The sequence below is a fragment of the Paramisgurnus dabryanus genome, chromosome 11, assembly GCF_030506205.2.
Source record: "Paramisgurnus dabryanus chromosome 11, PD_genome_1.1, whole genome shotgun sequence".
NCBI lineage: Eukaryota > Metazoa > Chordata > Actinopteri > Cypriniformes > Cobitidae > Paramisgurnus > Paramisgurnus dabryanus.
Window position 1 is genome coordinate 19,958,434 of NC_133347.1, and position 19,410 is coordinate 19,977,843.

Genomic DNA, 19,410 nt, shown 5'->3' on the forward strand with positions numbered 1-19,410 from the left:
TGTACATGTTTATATGAAATCATAACACACACACACACACACACACAGAATATCATCTCACCAGAAGCTCATAAATGCAATTACCCATAATTCTCAGTATGCTTAGCATGCTCTTCAAAAGCAACATGGTACAGTAGGGATTATAAAGCTCTTAAAAACCGTTAGCTTTGCTCCTAGTCAACAAACTGTGCAGTTAATTAAGTCAGTTCTTTAAAACTTCAGTTTCCCCAAAACCCTGTTTACACCAGTTATAAGCATCACTTATGTAATACATCGGTGGATACGATTCATAATTTAGTTTTGCAGAGAATTTGATTCAACAGTCGAAAATCTGCCATGCGTTCAATTAAAACTAGAAACTTCAAAGATTGTTATCAGCCTTGTGGGTAAAAATATTTTTTAGATTGCTGTCACCTTTTATTTCTTATTTTTCAGTTAAAATGCATAACACTGTATTCAAAAACAACAATGCCATTACTCTCAAGAGGAATACAATACAATAGAGCAAATAAATCAACAAACTCCTCTCAAATGTTTGCCACAGGTTACGTGAACCTCAAGGTGCCAGCCTTTACACAGAGAAAACAAAAGTACATGAGGATTTGAATATATATATATAAAGTGATTCCTTTGGGAACTAATCTCAAGATGCAGATGCAATAAAATGCAACATTGCCGCTGTGCTGCAATCAAACAGCACCAGAATCGTGTTGGATTAGCCAATACTACCCGATTCCACATACAGAAAACATTGATAGGGTGAAAAACTTGTATTATTACATTATAAAATAAGTAAAAATAAGATTACATTTATTCAAAGTCTTTTGCAGCTGATGCTCAGTTTGGTTCGTGTGAGCAAAGCAGAAATTTCACATTGCATTAGCAACTGGCTATCAGCATATCGAGTTCATGCACCATCCAAATCAGATGGACGGGAATAAAATATGTACAGAGCTCTAATGGCTACAGAAGCTAAAGGAAAAGAAGGCAAAGCTATATTTTATTCATCCTTTTTTTGTACTAGCAGGACGAGGTAGAACTAATTGTTCTAAGTGCATCTACTATTTTAGGACCATCCAGACCTTAAGCTTTCTATTTTGAAGTGATTATTCATTAAAAGGCAGATAAAACACCACGCATCAAAATCATGGGCGCGCTGTTACAGTACTGTATGCTCCCGTTGTAGTTGTGTGCTAAAGTTGTGTGTTGTGTGTACGGAGTGATAAAACGATGAATGAACAAGACGTAAAGCACAAACACTCTATTTCAATTCATAGATGGACTGTGGTTAAAAATCCTAATGATTTAGACTGCAATTATTAAAATGGTAATGATAGGAATGAATTAAACATGAGCTAGATCTAATAGACATTGTTGATATGAGGTAGCCTGTAGCACGCCGGAGTCGGACATCACGAACATAAGGTATTTAACTGCATCAATTGAACAAGTCGACTACTAATCCTCAAGCACTGATGATGAGGCAGCCACAGTGTTAAAAACTTTTATATTTCATATAAATTGGAGGCACACCTGCAGATATGGGAGTATTGTTGTTATAGGCAGTTGTGTAATAAAAGTTATAAAACCATCAAACCAGTTCCTTTCAACACAGCATTTGGTTAGAAAGGGACAAACCCAACACATTGTACGGTAATTGAATTTAACCCAAATGCTCCCATTGTAACCCAACGACTGGATTCACTTTCTTTACACTGCACTCAAAAAAAAAAAAAAACGCTGGGTTGTTTTTAACCCAGGGCTGGGTAACTATTGGACAGAACACATTGCTGGGTTAAAATGACCCAACCCAACTGCTGGTTTATTGTTAATCAGACATGTTGAAACAACCCAGCAGTTGGGTTAAAACAACCCATTATTTTGGTCATTTCGACCCAGCAATGTGTTCTGTCCAATAGTTACCCAGCCCTGGGTTAAAAACAACCCAGCATTTTTTAGAGTGTGGGTTATTTTCAAAAGGTAAGAGCCCAGTGGATGGGTTGAAATAACCCAGAAAATGCTTTTTGGGTGGAAGCAGCCCAGCGTTTTGGGTTGAAGCAGCCCAGCGTTTTGGGTTGAAGCAGCCCAGCGTTTTGGGTTGAAGCAGCCCAGCGTTTTGGGTTGAAGCAGCCCAGCGTTTTGGGTTGAAGCAGCCCAGCGTTTTGGGTTGAAGCAGCCCAGCGTTTTGGGTTGAAGCAGCCCAGCGTTTTGGGTTGAAGCAGCCCAGCGTTTTGGGTTGAAGCAGCCCAGCGTTTTGGGTTGAAGCAACCCAGCATGGGTTAGATTACAACCCAGCAGGCTGGGTTTGTCCCTTTTTGACCAAAAATAACCCAGCATTTTTAGAATGTGGAGTGCAATAACAGTTTAAATCAAATAATTGTAAGGGATAACAGTAGTTACTATCAAGGTGATGACATCATATGAGCTGAGCCATACACATTATTTGCAATATGTGTATCGATTGTGTTTTGTATCAATGGTCACGATTACATGCACAATAAAAAATGCTTGGTTATCTTCAACCCAGCATTGGGTCAAAAAGGCATGGGCCCAGTCATTTTTTTTTTTTGAGTACACATCATCGTCAAGTTCTTTAACCACAAATTTAAACCCGTTCAAAATCAATCCACATACTAAAGGTCCAGGGGATGTTTGAATCATCTATGTACACAATAAGGTTTTGCCTGGTTTGTCAACTTTTTAAACGGGCTGGGCTTCCTCATCTGAAGGAACTACAAGGTGCGGCAGAAAAATCAACCAGTGTTATATAATGCAAGGCACTAATTCATCATAACTCAGCAATCTACTACTGTGAGAATACCCTGTGAGTTTTATAAGATTCCCAAACTGCCATCTGCCCAACTAATCCAGTAAAGTCAGTAAATTTAAAAACAAAACATTAAATACAGGAGTTAAGTAATAAATACATTTATTTTTTATATATATAAATATGTGGGCCCTTAATTCCAAATTGTCTGGGAAACGTAGTAAAGAATAAATGTACAATAATGACAACACCTGCTTACATTCATAGAACAAGCTGCCCTGTTAAAATTACGGCATGATTAATTGGATAAACTGTAACATTGACACACTGGCTGCATCTATAGTGATGCGTTTATTGATATGAATGCATACGATGGTTAGCTTTCAATGGGGTAAGATTGCACGAGGTTTACACGAGGAGGCAAAAATCCTGGATTCACCCCGAAATGCACGTTATCATTGCAGGTAGTTCCTGGTCCCTTTATCACTTGATAGGTATCTTATAAGAGAGCTAAATACTCGCTAAATCTTTTATAGAAAATTTTATTCTAAGCCCCAGCACCTCCCCAGTACTACAGAGAAAAAGAAATGTGGGTTATTGATGAAATCAGTAGACTCACACCAGCCATTTACAGTACATCAGGCCTTATTATTATTATTATTATTATTTTTTCATTCGTTAAATACCCCCACCACAGTAAAACCTGGCATGATCCCATCTAACATTTGATTTTTTTTTAAACTAAGTGTTTCTGTCTCTATGTACAGCTATACAGACTGAGGCAATGCCTCGCTGTGCGATCTTGAAGGGTAAAGTGGGCGTCCTCTCTCTCTCTTCCCTACAGTCTGCCCATACAGGTGGCTTGTTCTGCATCACTTGCGATCGTCGATGGTTTTAATGAATTCCACGGCGGCGGTGAACTGCATCCACCAATAGCACTCCTCCCCGCTCAGCCTGCTGGCGTAGAAATTATTGATGTACTGAATGGTGGACAGAAGGCAGGGTGGGTTCGCCTGCGGGGAGGGAAAGAAGGGGGGAGGGTTGGATTAACGTACGAGATAACACCTGACCACCCGCGTTGTGCATGCTTACACATTCGAGTGCATTAACCAGTTGGGAAAATCTGGCGTGGGCGTGCACGTATGCAAGAAAACGGGTTCGGAGGACAAAACTAGTAAACAAAAGCAAAGCAAAGCACAACTAGGAAACAAATGTGTACATATACACATTAGTAAACTTCTAGCTTATGCGTGACTATGTGCAGCAGGTTTATAAATAAGCTTGAGGCAAGGCCAAAAACAGTGTTAAGCGTCTTTTTAAAGAAATCCGAGATGAAGGCTGCTTTATTACAAAATTACGTCTATTTTTATGGATGAGTACTTTTTCATTACAGCATAAAAGCCGTTTAAAAAAAGCCACTGCTGTTAAATTGTAATTTAATTTATACAATTGCTTAAAAGCATGCCGATATTAGATAATGAACAACTTCTAAAGAGATCCTTATGTAACATACCAAAGAGTATCCTAAGTATTTCATTACTTAATAGGACATAGATGCTTTTGGGGCTTCACGCCAACTATCAGCAATAATTAACATGCCATTACAGAATGCACTATAGACAATTCGCACTATTAGCACTATGTGGTTGTGTTTCTCTACTCACTTTAATTAGGACAAAGACGAGCACGGGGACAAAGTCATCAGCTCCAGGTACGGCGTCCTCATTGGCCAGACTGAGCAGGTTCATAATGGTGGAGCACATGCGCAGGATACACTGCACTTTATCTCGTGGGGTCTTGTAAGCGTTGATAGTCCTGATCTCGGCCTGCGCTGAGGGCCATGGTGCCTCCTTAAGATACACCTGCATAGGCACACAAACACACATATATCAGAGATCAGATACATATACATAAATATATACAAAAATACATTTGTGACCCTTGACAAAACCAGTCATAAGGGTACATTTTATGGAAATTGAGCTTTATACATCATATGAAAGCTGAATAAATAAGCTTTCCTTTGATGTACAGTTTGTTAGCATAGGACAATATTTGATACAGCTATTTGAAAATCTAGGATCTGAGGGTGCAAAAAAAAATCACCTTTAAAGTTGTCCAAAGTCGAAAATAAAGTTTTGATATATTTATGGTAGGAAATGTACAAAATATCTTTACATGATATCCTAATGATTTTTAGCATAAAAGAAAAATCGATAATTTTGATCCATACAATGTACTTTGTGGTCCAGGGTCACGTATACATATATGTGTATTATGTGTATTACATGTATTGTAATGGGAATAGTCACCTCTGGGATCTGCAGGGCCCTGTGATTGGCTGTCACCACTTTAGAAAGACGCTGAATGTGCTCGAGGTAAAGCCTTGAAAAGAGATATCATGTTAACAGACATTTAAGACACTACAAAAGCAGAAACTAAGGGATCAATAAAAAACATCTTTTGTCACGCTTGCAGTAGACGTTAAAATCTACAAGGTTGTTTTTCTGTCTCTTCACTTGCCGTGTGTCACCACAAAACCTTGTTAGGACACTATTTAGAAATGAAATTATATTAACTTATTTCCCGCCAGCCATTTTTTTCCAAAAGTTGTCCGCCAGCATTTTTTGTGATTTTCACAAAAGTTTCACAAAATGCCTTCCAAGAAAAAGTTATTTCTAAAAATATATAAACATACAAATATATCAAATGAAAGAACAGACCCTCTGCTTTTAAACAAACAAACAAACAAACAAAACTGGAGAAAACGTTTCATCCTATCTATATTTTTCTCTACTTGTAAATTTCTCTTTAAAAATAAAACATTTTATATTGAAAGATTATAAAAACATACACAGAATTTAAAATTAGTAAATAACGTTTTGGCTTCATAAATTGGGTAAGTGCACATCTAGTGGATAATCACGGTATTGCAGATAACATAAAAATTAATCAGGAACACATTTTTTATGCAAATGTTTTCTCTTAATTGATGAGATAACTTGTTAACGGCGGGGAAAGAGTTAAATTAAAGAGTAAAGTTTTTTGGGATTTATAAGGCTCCTCACTCGTCTCTGAGGATGTCACCGTCCTGATTGGGGTAGAATGCCAGTTTGAAGATGCGGTTCATGACGCTGCGCTCGATGGCCATCTGGGCGTCCTGGAGCTGCTCCTCGCTGGCGTACTGCCAGATGGCATCGTGGGCCATGGCACCATACAGGTACCGCAGGAAATCCTCCACTGCTGCAGTCTTATCGTCAGCTGCTGTGCAGCCCTGAAACGCTGCAGAAAAAGAGAATCAGTCTCTGGTGAGACAAATTTCCTTCAAAGGCTATAAGAATGACTCGAAATAACACACAAGATCTATCAGTATTCAACAAAACACATTCCTGTGCATCTAAAATTAAACTATTTATAAATATTCTGTTGATCGCTATTAAATTTTATAACTTATGAAGAGCCTCAAACAGCTTCTTTATGTGCAGAATTATGTACATTTTCACAGAACTGTAACGACTGTTTATTAAATTTTTGTGAAGTCGGATGCATGTTGTTGGCATCAAAGACAAAATCTGGGAATTGTGTAGAGCAAAATTGTCCAATCTCTTATTGTGACATGTTCATACTGCAATGAATTGTCAAAGTATTCGCAGGTGTATCGTACAGTCTGATAGAAAAGTCGCTTTATCTCTCCTCTCACCAGGATTATATCTTACACCCTAAAAAGCAACAAGCACAAAGGACAATTAAAACCATACAGTGTGCCAAATCTTGCTTTTCAAGTCAATGCAAATGTGGTAATTTCTGAGGGAAGTTGAACATTAGCACAACCTTTTAGTGGGACAATAACGTTAACAGGCATTTATACAGTAAGCAAAGACCTTTGATGAAGTCGAGCATCTTGGACTCCATGTGTTCCAGGAGCAGTCGTACACAGACGGTGGTGAAATAACGGTTGGCCACTTCTTTATCTCTTAGTACCCTCTGCAGGAGCCTGTCCAGATGAGCCTGAGACGTCTGCAGGCCCTGCCGGCACCGTGTCAGATAGGCGATGTACGGGGCCCGCTTCCTGCAGCACAAACCCATCACAACTCTCATTATGGAGTCATGCCCAAAAATATGTCAGCACTAGCTTATATTAAAAGGTGATTCATGGATGTATGTGAAAGAAGAGAGTACTAGAGAAAGACAATGAAACAGAGTTAGCGAGAGAGAGTAATGTACCTGTAGTCCTCTGCCATGGCAGTGAGCAGTTTTCTGCAGGTGCGGGGGTCGAGGTGGCTGACGCAGCGCATAGTCTCCTGGATCTGAGCCATCTGGTTCTTATCCTGCAGGTTAATGGCCTCCGCCAGCTGCACCTTCAGAAACCACACGATCTCGTTGTCTGAGGAGAGGACGGAGACAGGGGCCAGACATTAATGTGTAGCATTTGGAACCCTTAGAACCTGCATAACTGAAACTGCAATCCCTTGTGATAAAAGCTACAAAAACTTAAATTCAGTGTGTTTTTAAATGATACAAATAATAGAAACCTTCAGGATCTGCGTGGTCTGGGAGACCATTGCGTGTTGTTGCAGGGGGAATGATGGGAAATACGACCGAATCCGCTGAGCACAGAGCCATCCGTAGTTTCTTTTTGATATCACTGCAGAGATGAAAGACACAGCACGATCAGAATGTGGTAGACTTCAATTGACGGTCTTCAAAAATGGTTCGGCTCTACAGAGATTTAAATCGCTGTGTGAAAATGTGTGTTTAATGTGAAAGACCTAAAGGAAAATGATTTATCCTGAGGTGGGGCCGTCTGACTGGCAGAGTCTGGTAGGTCATCGGCTGAGATGTTCTGTAGACCTTCGTCTTTTGGCGAGTCGTGTTCGCTGTCTCCCTCTCTACATGACTCTGTTAAAACATAACCAATTGGATAAATAATATACTGTTTGTTTGTTTTTGATCATGCATATGGGACCATGTGCTATTACTATACGGCAAACCTTGTCCACCATAAGGTCCTGCAACTGCTCCATCACTGGGGGCGGGCCGTTTTTCCATGTACTTGATGTACTTGTCCATTATCGCCTCTGCTGACTGCGTCTTGGAGCTCTGCCTAAACATCGAGGGCTCGTCTGATAAACCTGATGCATACAAACACACATGCATACAGTCAACAGACGACAATCATATTGATGGATTGCTAAGCAGATAAGCACGTATGTAAGGAAATACTGTAAATGAGATCAAGGACCTTGTGGGATCCTCTCTGCTCCTTGATCGTCCTTTTCTGGTTTGTCTCGCTTTCGGAGTCCACCAATTGGCACTGCGGAGAAGAACACAATCACATTTCATTGCAGCCGCACTTCTAGGAGAACCCAAACACATCACCGTTTCTCCAGCCCATTTATGTCCACTGTGCTAAATGGGTGAACATGCTATGGATGTTTTTGCTACTTTATGTAATAAGCTGCTTCTTAATGTTCGGTAATGGGGTACTATCACAGGAAGCATGTCATCATACAGATGTTTCATAAAATCATGTGTATCTGCAGCTTATGTTCATGTGAATTTAAGCTGCGAGTACGAAGAGACACGATGAGTTATCTGTACATGACAGGAATATATATGATAGGAAAATATAGCCTGGGTTTCCCCATGCTGACTTGCGCGCAAATGTATTCACGCTGCAAGTCTAGCATGGAAACTATGGACCAATTTTTCCACTGAAATAGGGAACCAATCACAGAATGAGGAGGGGGCAGCAAGACGATGACGACATCTATGGGACACACCGAAGCAGTTTTGTTTATCTAACACGCAAAGCCGACGCAAAGCTACTTTTCAATGCAGCCCTAAATAGAGCAACTTTTGGCGTTAAACAATTTCATATACAATAATGATGTTTGCATATGGCAAGACATGATAGCCACGGAGTTTTATAGGACCAACCTGCTAGGCATCGTCAACGACAAAGTCCATTTGACTTATAAATGGTAAGTGGTATTTATTAATATCATATTGTCATTACGCCTGTACCGTGGTTGTCAAAGTGCCACTAAATTGTGTTGCTTTTCTATATCAATCTACACCTACCGGTTTAGTTGCATAGCTTTCAGCTGTGTGCACACGTACCCGATAAATGTTGTTGACGTTTGAATTTATGTCGCTCTACATACGTCATCTGGTATAATTGAAACGATTGGCTATGAGCTACGTACAGACGCATTTGATAGACATTCGTAGAGCCCAATAAACGGTTCTGGGTATTCATAAACCACGCCTCAAATACGAGAAAATGAGCATGTGGTTCCCAGACCACGTCTCATTCCCCATGAGACTGGTCTGGTGTTAGCCAGGTTAAAGTGTAACTAAACCCCTGGTCAGAGCCTGACTCCACCCACTGCAATATTTGAAAAATGCAAGAAAAGTGGGCAGACCCCAACGGAGATAGAGGGGACGAACTAGCTCGTACCAAGCGTGTGGTGAGATCGTAACAAGGGCGTGGTGAGCTTGAACCTGCTTACATCACAAGTTATTTTTTGGACCCAACATCCAATAGGAAAATTCAACTGCAGTACCCACCGTTTAACCTGAAGAGGGCAGCACTCAGACGTTTTTACACCATATATTGTAGTATTGAAACACTTTATATCCAAATGTCAAAAAACATACTAAAATCAATGAACAGCACTAATTAAGCATCATTCGTACAGATCATTAACTAAAAAAAGTTTGTTTAGGGTTTAGTTACTCTTTATGGAAAATATGCATCTTTTTGAAAAAATTGATTACCATCAAAATGAAAAGTCTGGCATCATACAGTCTCCTATTTCACTTTTTTCAAAAGACTTATTTTCCATTATTTTGATTTTATATGCATCCTTTTTTTAAATGTATCAGCTTATTAAATTGTAATTGCATGAAAAATGCAGCACATTCTTCAAAGTTCCTTTATTGTTTTACGAAGAAAATAACATCAAATAGGTTTGGAAAGATATGAGGACATGATGATGACAGAATTATTATTTTTGGAAGAACTTTTCTCTTAAAAGTGCATTTTTATGTGGATCAACACCTGCAAAAATGAACCATGGTTTAAAAATGGCTACACAAATAAGAATGTTAAGCTCGACTGCGGCACGTCACGGTTCCAGCTTTTACAATGCGAGGCGGGGTCTACAGCACATACTCGGGCCGCTAATGAGTGTGAGAGTTTTAAGAGTGTGTTACCTGGGAGTTCACCCTCTGCGGTCCAATAGAGCACTGTGTGAGGAACACAGACAGCAACAAACACAGTTGGGCTTCACAAACACGTTTTGCCCAAGCCATGCAAAACACTAAGTCACAAAGTCTTTTTTACAGTTGAAAGCGAGTTACACAAGTAATAAAGTAATGACAATCCCACATAAAGCATTGCTAGTCAAAACTTTGTTTATTATAAAGAGAGAGACTGAGGCACTTCTCCATCCAGAAGAACGGATTTACATAGAGAAATGCAAAAGTATTGACCATCCTCTAGGGGTGTAACGATACACGTATTTGCACCAAACCGTTTTGATACATGACTTCCAGTTCGGTGCACATGTGTATTGAAATTGAATCGAACCTTGACTTAAAAACGTACCAAACCACGCATTTTGTGCACTGTTACACACTGACGTCCTCATACAGTTTGTTTGTTTTTTAAGTTGAAGGAAGCTCTTTTTGTGGATACTGATATTAACTATATCATTGGTCAAATAATGCTGATATTAAAACCATATCATATCTCAACTAATTTTTCACTTCAATCAACAAGCTATAAATCAAATACCATGCTTCAGATCTACAAAACAGTTTTATTTGACAATTTATAGATTAAACTTTAATATGGGTGAGTCAGCATTTGGTCAGCAGTAATGTGAGTGGTGAGTTTCTTACCTTTGGGAATGGCAGGAACAAAGCGCTTCTTCCACCAGGGTCTGTTCCTGTCAGACTTCTCATCATCACTGTCTTTCCTGTCTTCGGACTGAACACAAACAAATAAGCAGTCAAGCACACTGTGACTAAGAATATAATTGGACCACAAAAGCAGTCAATTTTGGTCATTTATAAATCATCTGCAAGGTGAATAAATAAGCTTTTCATTGATGTATGGTTTTTTGTATAGGACAATATTTGCCCGAAATGCCTGAAATCTGAGGATGCAAAAAATCCAAAGAAATTCACCTTTAAAGTTGTCCAAATTAAGTCCTTAGCGACACATTATGAATGATAAATACGTAAATGTTTTGATACATTTACGGTAGGACGTTTACAAAATATCTTATTTGCATCATATATATTTTTTTACTTCATATCCGATCATTTTGACCCATACAATGTATTGTTGGCTATTGCTACAAATATACCCATGCAACTTATGACTGGTTTTGTGGTCCAGGGTCACAATTGATTTGTTTGAGTAATTTTAAAGGGGACATATCATGAAAATCTGTTTTTTAATGTTTAAGTCCTACAATTGGGTCCCCTGTCAACCTAGAAAATGTGAAAAAGATCAACCCAGTAACTTAGTTCTGGTAAACCATTCTCTGAAAAAATAGGTCATTGAAATTTGGCTCCCCTTGTGATGTCAGAAGGGGATAATACCGCCCCTTAATCTGCACTATCCAACTACAGCACTGCCATTTAGTGCAGAGATCAACTAATTTGCATTTTTAAGGACACACCCAAAAACAGCAAATTTTTGCTCACATCTACAAAGTGGCAATTTTAACATGTAAAAAGATTTATTTGACATCTTAAAAAAAAGTCTTGTGAAATGTCCCCTTTAAATGGGAACTGCCTCAGTGACCATTTGGTGCCATTTTGGAGCATTTTCCTGACATTGTATGGACGCCATTTTATATCATTTAAAAAAGTTCTATTAATCGGTTTATCATGTAAACTTGGTAAAAATAGGCAAGTGAGGCCACTATAATATTTAACATATTAAAGAAAATCAGGAAAGATTGGCTAAAGATAGATCGTTTCCACTGTTGTCTGCTCTATTTTGTGGCTATATCAGGAATTGATAAGAACTGTCCGTCTTCCTCACCTCCCCTCCTTTGAGAGAATCTTTGCTAGGAGAAGAAGTGGGCCCTGTGGAAAAAGTCCCAGCGGGGTCTCTTTCCTCCATCATGGTCCTGCGGTTCAGCCCGGGGTCACTGTTGGGTCTGCGGCCAGCGGACACCACATCTGTGCTGCGGCTCCTTACCAGCCTTTCAGGGTAAGAGTGTCTCTGCTTGGGATGCTCCAAATCAACCAGATGGGGGGCAAACAGAGGCGGGCGAGGCTCCTGGTTGCCCGTTACGCTGGCCTCTGGAATAGGTGGGTCGGGGGGAGGGTGAGCGGGGCGGGCATAGTGTACCTTGGGCCGTACGATGGTGCCCGTGGAAGAACCTGCAACAGACAGTGTGACACAATGTTGATGAAAACAACAAAACTTTGGACGTTTTGTGCAACATAACCTCTAGTTTTTGGAAAACAAAACTGGACGCCAGGGTCGTGACATGGCTTGTTCAACGGGCATTCATAAAACTAAGATTCCATGCACACAGGCAAAGGTAGCAGGCATGTGTGTGGGAGAGAGAGAGCTTGAGATAGCTGTCAGAGTGAGACAGACCTCAGGTGAAAGTAGGCCACCTGTTCCAAGGGTACAGCATCTCTGCTGAGCCTTCCAATGCCAGCCCTGTGCCACCAGCTCAGTGGGGACAGGCCACTGAGCCAAAACGCCTGCAGTGAGGTCTAGCAAACTGTCATCCCCTCACCTTGCCCCACACACATTCCCACACTTGCACAATGCTTTCTGAATACATTTAAGCAACTCCATAGGAAATATGCATTTCGCTTAAAAAAAATGCATTTGCATATTTGTCTAATCTGCTGGTAACGGGACTGCAGAATTGGCCTTAAGAGGATAGAAAGATGGAAATCTGGCACACCGTTGGTTTATTTCGTGACACACACACTGTTCTGTGGGCTCTGGTCATTAGGCACATTAATAGCACTCTTTTCTTGCACCTACATGTGTAAGTACTGCATCCTACTGTAATGCATGCTGGGAAATGACATTACCTTCACCAGAGGAGAGGGGATCAAACATAGCCAGCAGTGAATCTGCTTGTGAGGCTGCGCAGGACAGACCGTGAGCGCCTGGAGAGGTGAAAGAATGAGAGAACAGATGAAAGAAAGGAAAGAGAAAAAGTTGGTCCCATAACACAGATTCCTAGAAAAAATTTTAACAGCTGTGCAGAACGTTAACCTAATGACTGGACTGGAGATCTCAAACAGGCTGGAAATCTGGTGTGAAATTTCAAACAGGTTTGAAGTGTGTTGTTGAGTCTGTGACCGTTCCCATCTTGTGCGCACGTGACTGGGATTACAAACAAGACTAGACTGCCTTGTACAACTGTAATCTAAGAGTAACTATAATTCAACAGATTATGATGCATTTCTGCAGGTCTTGAAATAAAATGTTTAACATAACTCCTATGAAAAGTAATCTCAGTAGATAGATTTAATAAGGCAGAAAATAATATTTTTATGTTTTTTATCTGACAAATATTACATTTCAATCGGTGCAATCATGTGTAAAAGTTTAATTTATATAGTGCAAAAGCCACAGATTAAGTTTTACTACAATAATTTGTAAATACGACACTTTAAACCTTAAAATGGACACTCCACTTTTTTTGAAACTGTTTTGGAATCCATTCAGACGATCCCCGGGTCTGGCCGAACCGCTTTTAGCATAGCTTAGCACAATTCATTTAATCCGATTAGAGCATTAGCATCGCGTTCAAAAATAACCAAAGAGTTTCAATATTTTTGCTATTTAAAACTTGACTCTTCTATATATTGTGTACTGAGAACAACGGAAAATTAAGCATTGCAATTGTTTTCGACCGATATGGCTAGGAACTGTACTCTCATTCCCGCGTAATAATTAAGGACGTCGCTGCCGTACTATGTGTGCAGCAGGTGCAATTATATTACGCAGTGCCCAAAAATAGTCCCCAGCTATTGAAAGTTACCAAGGGGACTATTTTCGGCCATTGCGTAATATCATATACTCGCCAGAATAACAGTATTGTTCCTAGCCATATCAGCCTAGAAAATCGCACTTTTAAATTTCCATCATTCTTACTACACGATGTAACTACAGAAGAATCAAGTTTTAAAATGGGAAAAATATCGAAACTCTTTGGTTATTTTTAAGTGCGATGCTTATGGTCTGATCAGATTTAATGAATTATGCTAAGCTATGCTAAAAGTGGTAGAGCCAGATTTTGGCTGAATGGATTCCAAAACAGTCAAACTCAATTATTTAACTCTAGGGGAGCTGGAAAATAAGCCTATTTAAAAAAAGTGGAGTGTCCCTTTAACCAATTTACTCCTAAAACACCTAAAACCAATGTTATTCTAGGATAAATACCCTTATCTTCTGAGGGTTTTCAGAAAAAATACTAAGAATTCTCAACGTCTACCAAAAACGTAATATCTAAGCCTCTGCAGCACTTTAGAAACATGAAATAAAAGTAACCGGCGGTAGATGTAATGTTTTAGCATGCAGCATCAGGCGCAAATGGGTTAAGTGAGAAACAAAAGTTTATCTAGTTTTAAACCACAAAACATTTTTAAATGTCCCAAACATACATAAACAAAACTAACAAAGTCTGAAATTTCCAGATTAATAAACTATCTTTAATGTCATTAAGGTAATTTTTAATTCTTCCCCTTATTAACATTAATCGTTATTAATAAAACAAGTAAGACAGATGACAGCAAAAGCATGTCCGCTGTCAAACTAAATAGATCTTATTTTTACAAAAATGAAAAACAGCAGTAAGTGACGTCACAGACCAACTAATTATAGATGCATCAATATATTGCCCAATAATCAGTATCGCCAATCAAATGTTTTTGTTTTTTACAATATCGGATTACGTCCAATAGTTGAAACCAGCCAAAGAGAAGAAAAAAATGCAATGAATTTGCAAATAGAAAATGTAAAGAAACGTCACTAGTTTAATGTTCAATATTAATGGTCATGATATGAACGAAAAACATTCAGAAAATGTAATCTTCAGAATTAATGTTAATATAACCACCAAACTATCGGTATCAGCTGATATCTGTCTGAATATCGTTTATGGCTATCGGTGGAAATTTTTTATATCAATGCATCTCTACTAATTGATAATGACTTTGACATTTGAAATTTTTTGTTATAATCAATCATTATTAATATTATCAATTAGTAATTAAAGCCCTAAAATTTAGTTATCAAACCTTCTAATAATGCAAATTTTAAGCATAATGTACGCAGCACAGTGCAAATGTTCCCAATTAGTCACTCAAGTGCAAGCGAGAATGTTGTACCATGAGCAGAGTCTTCTCCATCTGGACTGGTCACGGAGTCTTTGCCTCCAAAGTCTGAGCTGCACTCCGAGCGTAGATCTTCAATCTTATTGGGGATGTCCTCCGACGTGGCACTGATGCCTACAAAAGCAAAACGCAACACATCAGCAAAAGCTTCAACTATAAATCACAATAGGAAATGTATTACCTTTAATGCGAGAAGTGGTTTTGTTTGTATAGTACAAATTACAAACAAAAACTTTGTTCTGCTGTCGTTGCAAAACAAGCTTCGATCTACTTTTCTCTTAACTTGGGATCTGACTATGCATATATCTTTTAGATATAACGTTAAGAGATATGCGAGAGACTGTAACGTGCTGATGATGGAGTGGCGTCCATGTTGAACAGCCCATCTCATTTCAAGCTCCTTGTGGAAGCCCGGAAACCACGCCGACGCTCCCTGGAGTATGCGGAGAGGGCGGGAATCCTCCAGGGAGGTCGAAGTAGGTGAACGAGAGATGAAAATGGCAAGAATGAACAGAGGAAGAAAAGAAGGACAATTTATCTGCCGAAGTCCACAGGGAAAACTCCTCACGAGGAGTCAGTCGGGGGTTTGCGGTTTGTGTTACCTGGCTATTCGTCTTCATCGACGTGTCAGTGCAGAAAAGTCACCAAATACAGAAATCAGTGAGGCAAAGGACATCACTGAAGTCTGATGTGTGATTTTCAAGAATGATCAACTTTTCTGAAAAAATACACCTACACCTTCTGAAAAAGTACACCTACTAAAAAATGCACCCTTTTTTAAACAAAGAAACACCCATTGGAAGTTTTTGCTCACCTAGGCAAGCGAGCAAAATTGACATTGATTGCTACTTTACACCACTTTAAAATCCAGCTTTTTGCCTAGGACCTTTTTGTTGAATATAAAAGTTTTGTACAAAATCACAACTCAATTAGAATAACCTAGTATTTTTAACAAAAAAAATTCTTTACTTACAATAATAATTAAACTTAATTGTAAAAGAAAAGTGTTTTGGAAAGTATTTTTTTTAAAGACCACTTTGGTTCAAATCCGAGGCACCTAAATCTAAATAGGAATGACTTTGTTCAAATAATTAGGAAACAGATGTAATGGTTAAAGGCTAAAGTATGCCCAGTTCGTTTAAAGAGAAAGAGTTAAAGAGTGGCAGTCTGTTGAGGCCATGAACTAGCAGTACAGCATCATTAGACATGGCCCAATTTGGATGAAACAAGTTCAAATCCATCTTGTGTCATTTGCAGATACTATAGTCTATCTTCTCATCATGTCCAAAAAGTAGGACACATCAAGAGTTTGTATGTATGCAACCATGTACATATGAGTGTTTGTACCTGAAACAACACTAAGTCCCGGGGTGCTGGGTCGGGAGCTGACCTCTCTGACCTCAGTGTCGTCTGAGGTGCTACCAACACCCGAGCAGCTCTCCAACTCCTGCAAGCGTTCCTCCTTCAGATCTGCAGCTTCTACAACACAGAAGCCATAACTGTACTGATGCCTCCTCACACACACAAATACACAAATGCCATCTCCATGGAAGATTCATTTATGTGCTCATTTGTAATAATAAAGGTCTCAATTGGTCTTCTGAGCCTATTTTTTTTCACTGCCTAGAAGTGAAACAATCCGCAGTAATGCAAAAACCAGATCAGTCATTCTTTCAATTCAGAGAAGAGACAGCACACAGGCTGCATTATGCCTGTTACTGGCATAACGCATTTTAAAGAATCACAAAAAAAGATGTCTACTATGTTTCCCAACTCAATTTAGATCTTAGCATTTATTGAAATGAAGAGATATGACACAATTAAAAACAAAGGACCCATGGGATGTTTAAAAAGTTAAGTCAGACTAGATATATAAATGTCACAGCTTTAGAAAACAACAAAGCCAACCAAGTGACACTGATAATATATATATATATTTAAACTAGTGATCGACCGATCCTGATTTTTTATAACCAATACCAAATATTTGGATGCTTATGTGCCCGATAAACGATATGCTGAACCGATTTTTGTTTTTGACACAAAATAATGTGACTTGATCATGAAGAGACCCAAATTCACATTTTCAATTAAAATGCCTATTAAAGTAATATAAAAAAGGATCAAATAAAAATTATTCTGAAAGCATTTAGTGATTTTTTATCCAATACAGTATGCCTTAAATGTCCAAATGGTTTTGGGGCCACTTATTGAATGAGCGAAGCGGTCCATGTATGTGTATAAGGTCTTCACCTGCTTTGTGGTCTTCCATAACTTTCAATGCAAGAAAATCCTTGTGTATTGCGAAACATCAATCACTTCAGAAAGTCTTTATTTTGTATACACATTTTTTTTGTAAGTTCTCACCGGAGTCACTCGGCAAAACCTCCACGCTCCATGCCTCGCTCGTCGTTTCAGAGATGGTGGAACCGTACGGGTCCAGGAGAACCGGCAGACAAAGCATGCTCCCCAAAGCGTGCTCCGCTGCAGCCCCTGTGGAGATGGCACACAAGGAAACACATGAGTGTTAGGGGGGCATCTCTGATCTAAAGCAGCAGATAGGCAGAATGCTACATGGACGGTCAAGGGTTAATTGCAGCCTCCCTCCTCCGTTATACGGACACACGCGTATGCTATATCATCGGGTTGCGACTTTAGAGTGTGGACTGAGCCCGAGCATCATTCATAACCTCATTATTCTCTCAACCGGCGTCCCACACAGCGCCTCCTCTGTCCCAAACACTCCCAACAGGAGCTAACGCCTAACAAGCCAGAAGAATGAATACGGAAAGGGGAGGGGAAGAGACGACAGCTAAAACGGCGGGGGGGGGGGGGGGGTTTGCATGTGTGGGGGCGTTTGATGGGTCTGGTGGAAGCGGAGATCATGAGCCATCCGTATGATGCCAGCAGAAACTCTCCGCAGGTCACGTCTACCTATACACGTACGAGGGCAGGTTTGGTGGGCCTGCAGGAGAGCTTTCCCCCGCTGGCCCTGTTTACAGTGAGTGAGGCAGGGGCTCTGGGCCGCCCGTCTTTCAGGTGCATGATTAAATGAGTGGCACCCGCAGTAGTGAAACAATTAGAATTTCTGCCTCATTATCATGGTAATCTTATCAGTGGGATAATGAGGTATTAATGGATATTTAATGTGTATCTCATAACCCAATCCCTCGGAGAAAACACATAAGGAAATCGCTGTAAATTCACTTAATGATGGAAAAGTCCCCCAACGCCATATTCCGAAGAATGAAAAATGGAGGATGCAAATGAGAAGGAACCAAGGTCAATAAGACTGCAGGGAATGTGTGAATGTCAGAGAGACAGAGGGAGAGTGAGAAAGAGAGAACGTGGAAGATGAGGGAATAGAGTGAAAAGATGTGGATGGAGTGAGAAAGAATGTGAAAGACAGATGAGAAAAAAAGAAAGAGAGATGTGTCATGTGATAGACTGACGCTGTTGAAAAAGAATTCTCTATGAAACTTCACAGACAGATTTTGTAAGGCAATCGATGGAATTACATGAGGCCAAATCCATTTAGCCAACACTGGAGGGGTTTAAGAAACACATCACCCACAGCTATAATTATTTAGATGGCATTGCTAATTTTGCTAAATTATGAATAGCGTTAATATTATTTCCCTGCTTTTAAAAAAAAAAGTTTTTAGTTTTGTAATGTGACACATTATTTCTACATAAACTTTGTGATTCTATATAATGTCACAGCACAGCATTAACTTCAAATATATTTTAAAAGTAAATCTGTAGCTTAACAGAAAGGGTGACCGCAGGATGTAGTTTACTGTTTGAGGTTTCATCACAATAACTTTTGTAAAAAAAAAAATTATATATAATATTTGCATGATCAAAACTAAACTAAAGTGGAAGTTCAGTACATAATGTTCACTTTAAAGTGCATTATGTAGCATTAAACTTGAATGTATAAATATGTGGTTCTGTACATCAATAATGGTTGTGACTGGATGATGTAAGCATCATACAGCATGTAAACATAATATAAAGATGGTACTATAGGCATGTTATTGCAGGCCACTCCTAAAATATTTAACAGGGTTTCTCCCTCTATATATCAAAGAGGTCCTGGGCCTGAAATGAGAAGTGCAACTTTTTAGTTAACCACAAGGTGGTAGTAATGAGTTCACAGGACAATAACAAAAAGAACCTTATCTGAATATAAAATGTTTCTAGCATTTAAAGAGTAACTAAACCCCAAACCAACTTTTTTT

The 19,410-nt window shown here is 39.3% G+C and overlaps 1 protein-coding gene across 6 annotated transcripts in view; it reads right to left on the reverse strand.

Moving 5' to 3' along the window:
* Nucleotides 1-1,807: 1,807 nt before the first annotated feature.
* The window catches only part of gapvd1 (GTPase activating protein and VPS9 domains 1), a 39,405-nt gene continuing 21,802 nt past the window's right edge, over nucleotides 1,808-19,410 (reverse strand). For 4 of the 6 annotated variants that reach the window (XM_065247302.1, XM_065247301.1, XM_065247298.1 and 1 more), the window contains 17 exons: nucleotides 17,534-17,659; nucleotides 16,514-16,645; nucleotides 15,161-15,280; nucleotides 12,854-12,931; nucleotides 11,835-12,178; nucleotides 10,679-10,766; nucleotides 9,989-10,021; nucleotides 8,010-8,081; nucleotides 7,759-7,899; nucleotides 7,537-7,666; nucleotides 7,300-7,412; nucleotides 6,992-7,151; nucleotides 6,649-6,836; nucleotides 5,836-6,049; nucleotides 5,080-5,152; nucleotides 4,432-4,629; nucleotides 1,808-3,780 (listed from right to left, as the gene is read on the reverse strand). In XM_065247302.1, the coding sequence (XP_065103374.1) occupies nucleotides 3,640-3,780; nucleotides 4,432-4,629; nucleotides 5,080-5,152; nucleotides 5,836-6,049; nucleotides 6,649-6,836; nucleotides 6,992-7,151; nucleotides 7,300-7,412; nucleotides 7,537-7,666; nucleotides 7,759-7,899; nucleotides 8,010-8,081; nucleotides 9,989-10,021; nucleotides 10,679-10,766; nucleotides 11,835-12,178; nucleotides 12,854-12,931; nucleotides 15,161-15,280; nucleotides 16,514-16,645; nucleotides 17,534-17,659 (2,351 nt within the window). In that variant the 3' untranslated portion in view covers nucleotides 1,808-3,639. The remainder of the gene's footprint in view (nucleotides 3,781-4,431; nucleotides 4,630-5,079; nucleotides 5,153-5,835; nucleotides 6,050-6,648; nucleotides 6,837-6,991; nucleotides 7,152-7,299; nucleotides 7,413-7,536; nucleotides 7,667-7,758; nucleotides 7,900-8,009; nucleotides 8,082-9,988; nucleotides 10,022-10,678; nucleotides 10,767-11,834; nucleotides 12,179-12,853; nucleotides 12,932-15,160; nucleotides 15,281-16,513; nucleotides 16,646-17,533; nucleotides 17,660-19,410) is intronic. The other 2 variants (XM_065247303.1, XM_065247300.1) reach the window with 1 other exon arrangement.